Source organism: Carlito syrichta, unplaced genomic scaffold (genome assembly GCF_000164805.1).
Source record: "Carlito syrichta isolate Samal-C Ts95f unplaced genomic scaffold, Tarsius_syrichta-2.0.1 Scaffold307326, whole genome shotgun sequence".
NCBI classification, from domain to species: Eukaryota; Metazoa; Chordata; class Mammalia; order Primates; family Tarsiidae; genus Carlito; species Carlito syrichta.
The window spans coordinates 570,461-572,725 of record NW_007251422.1 but is presented as its reverse complement, the minus strand read 5'-3'; the positions used below and the strand labels follow the sequence as shown (position 1 = coordinate 572,725).

The 2,265-nt window shown below is 57.9% G+C and overlaps 1 protein-coding gene across 1 annotated transcript; it reads left to right on the top strand.

Moving 5' to 3' along the window:
- The first annotated feature begins 7 nt into the window (after positions 1-7).
- ADRB2 (adrenoceptor beta 2) lies at positions 8-1,261 on the top strand. Its single transcript, XM_008064397.1, has one exon. The coding sequence runs from the start codon at positions 8-10 to the stop codon at positions 1,259-1,261; it is 1,254 nt and encodes a 417-aa protein (XP_008062588.1).
- The last annotated feature ends 1,004 nt before the right edge of the window (positions 1,262-2,265 follow it).

Below are 2,265 nucleotides of genomic sequence, written 5' to 3'. Positions count from 1 at the left end.
CCGCGCCATGGGGCAGCCCGGGAACGGCAGCGCCTTCCTGCCGGCGCCCAACGCGAGCCACACGCCGGGCGCTGACCCCGCGCAGGAGCGGGACGAGGCGTGGGCGGTAGGCCTGGGCATGGTCATGGCGCTGATCGTGCTGGCCATCGTGTTCGGCAACGTGCTGGTCATCACGGCCATCGCCAGGTTTGAGCGCCTGCAGACGGTCACCAACTGCTTCATCACGTCGCTGGCCTGCGCGGACCTGGTCATGGGGCTGGCCGTGGTGCCCTTCGGGGCCAGCCACATCCTCATGAAGATGTGGACCTTTGGCAACTTCTGGTGCGAGTTCTGGACGTCCGTGGACGTGCTGTGCGTCACGGCCAGCATCGAGACGCTGTGCGTGATCGCCGTGGACCGCTACTTGGCCATCACGTCGCCCTTCAAGTACCAGAGCTTGCTGACCAAGAACAAGGCCCGGGTGGTCATCCTGGTGGTGTGGGTGGTGTCGGGCCTCACCTCCTTCCTGCCCATCCAGATGCACTGGTACCGGGCCACCCACGAGGAGGCCATCAGCTGCTACGCTAGGGAGACCTGCTGCGACTTCTTCACCAACCAAGCCTATGCCATCGCCTCCTCCATCGTGTCCTTCTACTTGCCACTGGTGGTCATGGTCTTCGTCTACTCAAGGGTCTTCCAGGTGGCTCAGAGGCAGCTGCAGAAGATCGACAAGGCCGAGGGCCGCTTCCACACTCAGAGCCTTGGCCACCTGGAGCAGGATGGGCGGGGTGGGCACGGCCTACGGAGGTCCTCCAAGTTCTGCTTGAAGGAGCACAAGGCCCTGAAGACGCTGGGCATCATCATGGGCACCTTCACCCTCTGCTGGCTGCCCTTCTTCATTGTCAACATCGTGCACGTGATCCAGGACAACCTCATCCCCAAGGAAGTGTACATCCTCCTAAACTGGGTGGGCTACGTCAACTCTGCTTTCAACCCCCTCATCTACTGCCGGAGCCCGGACTTCAGGGTGGCCTTCCAGGAGCTGCTGTGCCTGCGCAGGCCTCTGAAGGCCTGTGGGAACGGCTACTCCGGCAACAGCAATGGCAGGACCGATGACACCGGGGACCCTAGCGGGTACCACCTGGAGCAGGAGAAGGACAGCCAGCAGCTGTGCGAGGACCCCCCGGGCGCGGGAGGCGTGGGGAGCCGCCAAGGTACTGTGCCCAGCGCTCGCGGTGACTCCCGAGGCAGGAGCTGCAGCACGGACGACTCGCTGCTCTGAGGCGGCTCTGCTGCTTTTTAGGAACCCCCAGAACACTAAGCAGACTCTTAGATTTCAGTGTCATACGTTTAGAATAAAATTGTATAGAGGTGCAGGAGGAGAGGCATCCTTCTGCCTTTAAAAAAGATTTTTTTTTTATGCTGTAAAAAGGAGAGGCCATGTTTGAGTGATTGCTTCCTGTACAGTTCAGTGCCTCTTTGCACTTTGTAAGCTTACATCTGGGGGTTTAGTCCTGGAGGACCTGGGTCTGCCGTGTCTGGACAACTCCTCCGTGTATCTACCTCACCGCCAAGTGCTAGGCGTGACATTGCTGCTGGTAATTTTTATCTGGAGGAGGGCTTCCTACCCGCACCCTTGGACTTGAGGGTCCTGAGAATCTGGGGCTTTTCAGCAGTGAACATGGACTCTCCCGCTCCTATGTGCTCCCTCAGGGGGTTCAGGCAGCGATTTGAGGAACAGCTTCAGCTGTGTTCCTGCATAAAGTCTAAAGTTTACAGTAAATAAATAATTTGACCAGGCCTTCATTACACCTGTTTCTCCAAAACCCCTTGACTGGAATGCAGCCACCTCCCCCAGCAGGGGAACTGTTTGTGATAACTGCCCGGTGGTGACCTAGTGCCACAACACCAAAGTGACAGGCACTGATTGCTTAACCCTTTCATGTGTCTTTGAATCTGCTGCTGCAAGCCTGCGTCTGTCTGGACACAGGTACCCTGATTCAGCCCTGCTGTTCCTTGGACAGCTCGGCTGGCCCTGGGCTCATTGTTCTGTGCTGTCACCTCAGAAACACTCCCAGGAACGGAGTGACGGGCACGGGTCTCATTCTCCACGCCTCACCGCCCGCCCTCTGCCTCTCCTGGTTTCGTAACTGCTTGTGTTTGTGTTTTCGCCTTGTGTGGTAGTGGAGCTCTTGTACTGTAGCAGTGTTCAGCGTTTTAAGGAAGATGTTCATGTGAAAAGCAACGCAGACATGGCCCCGTAATTCCCAGGGAAAATAAGGAGGA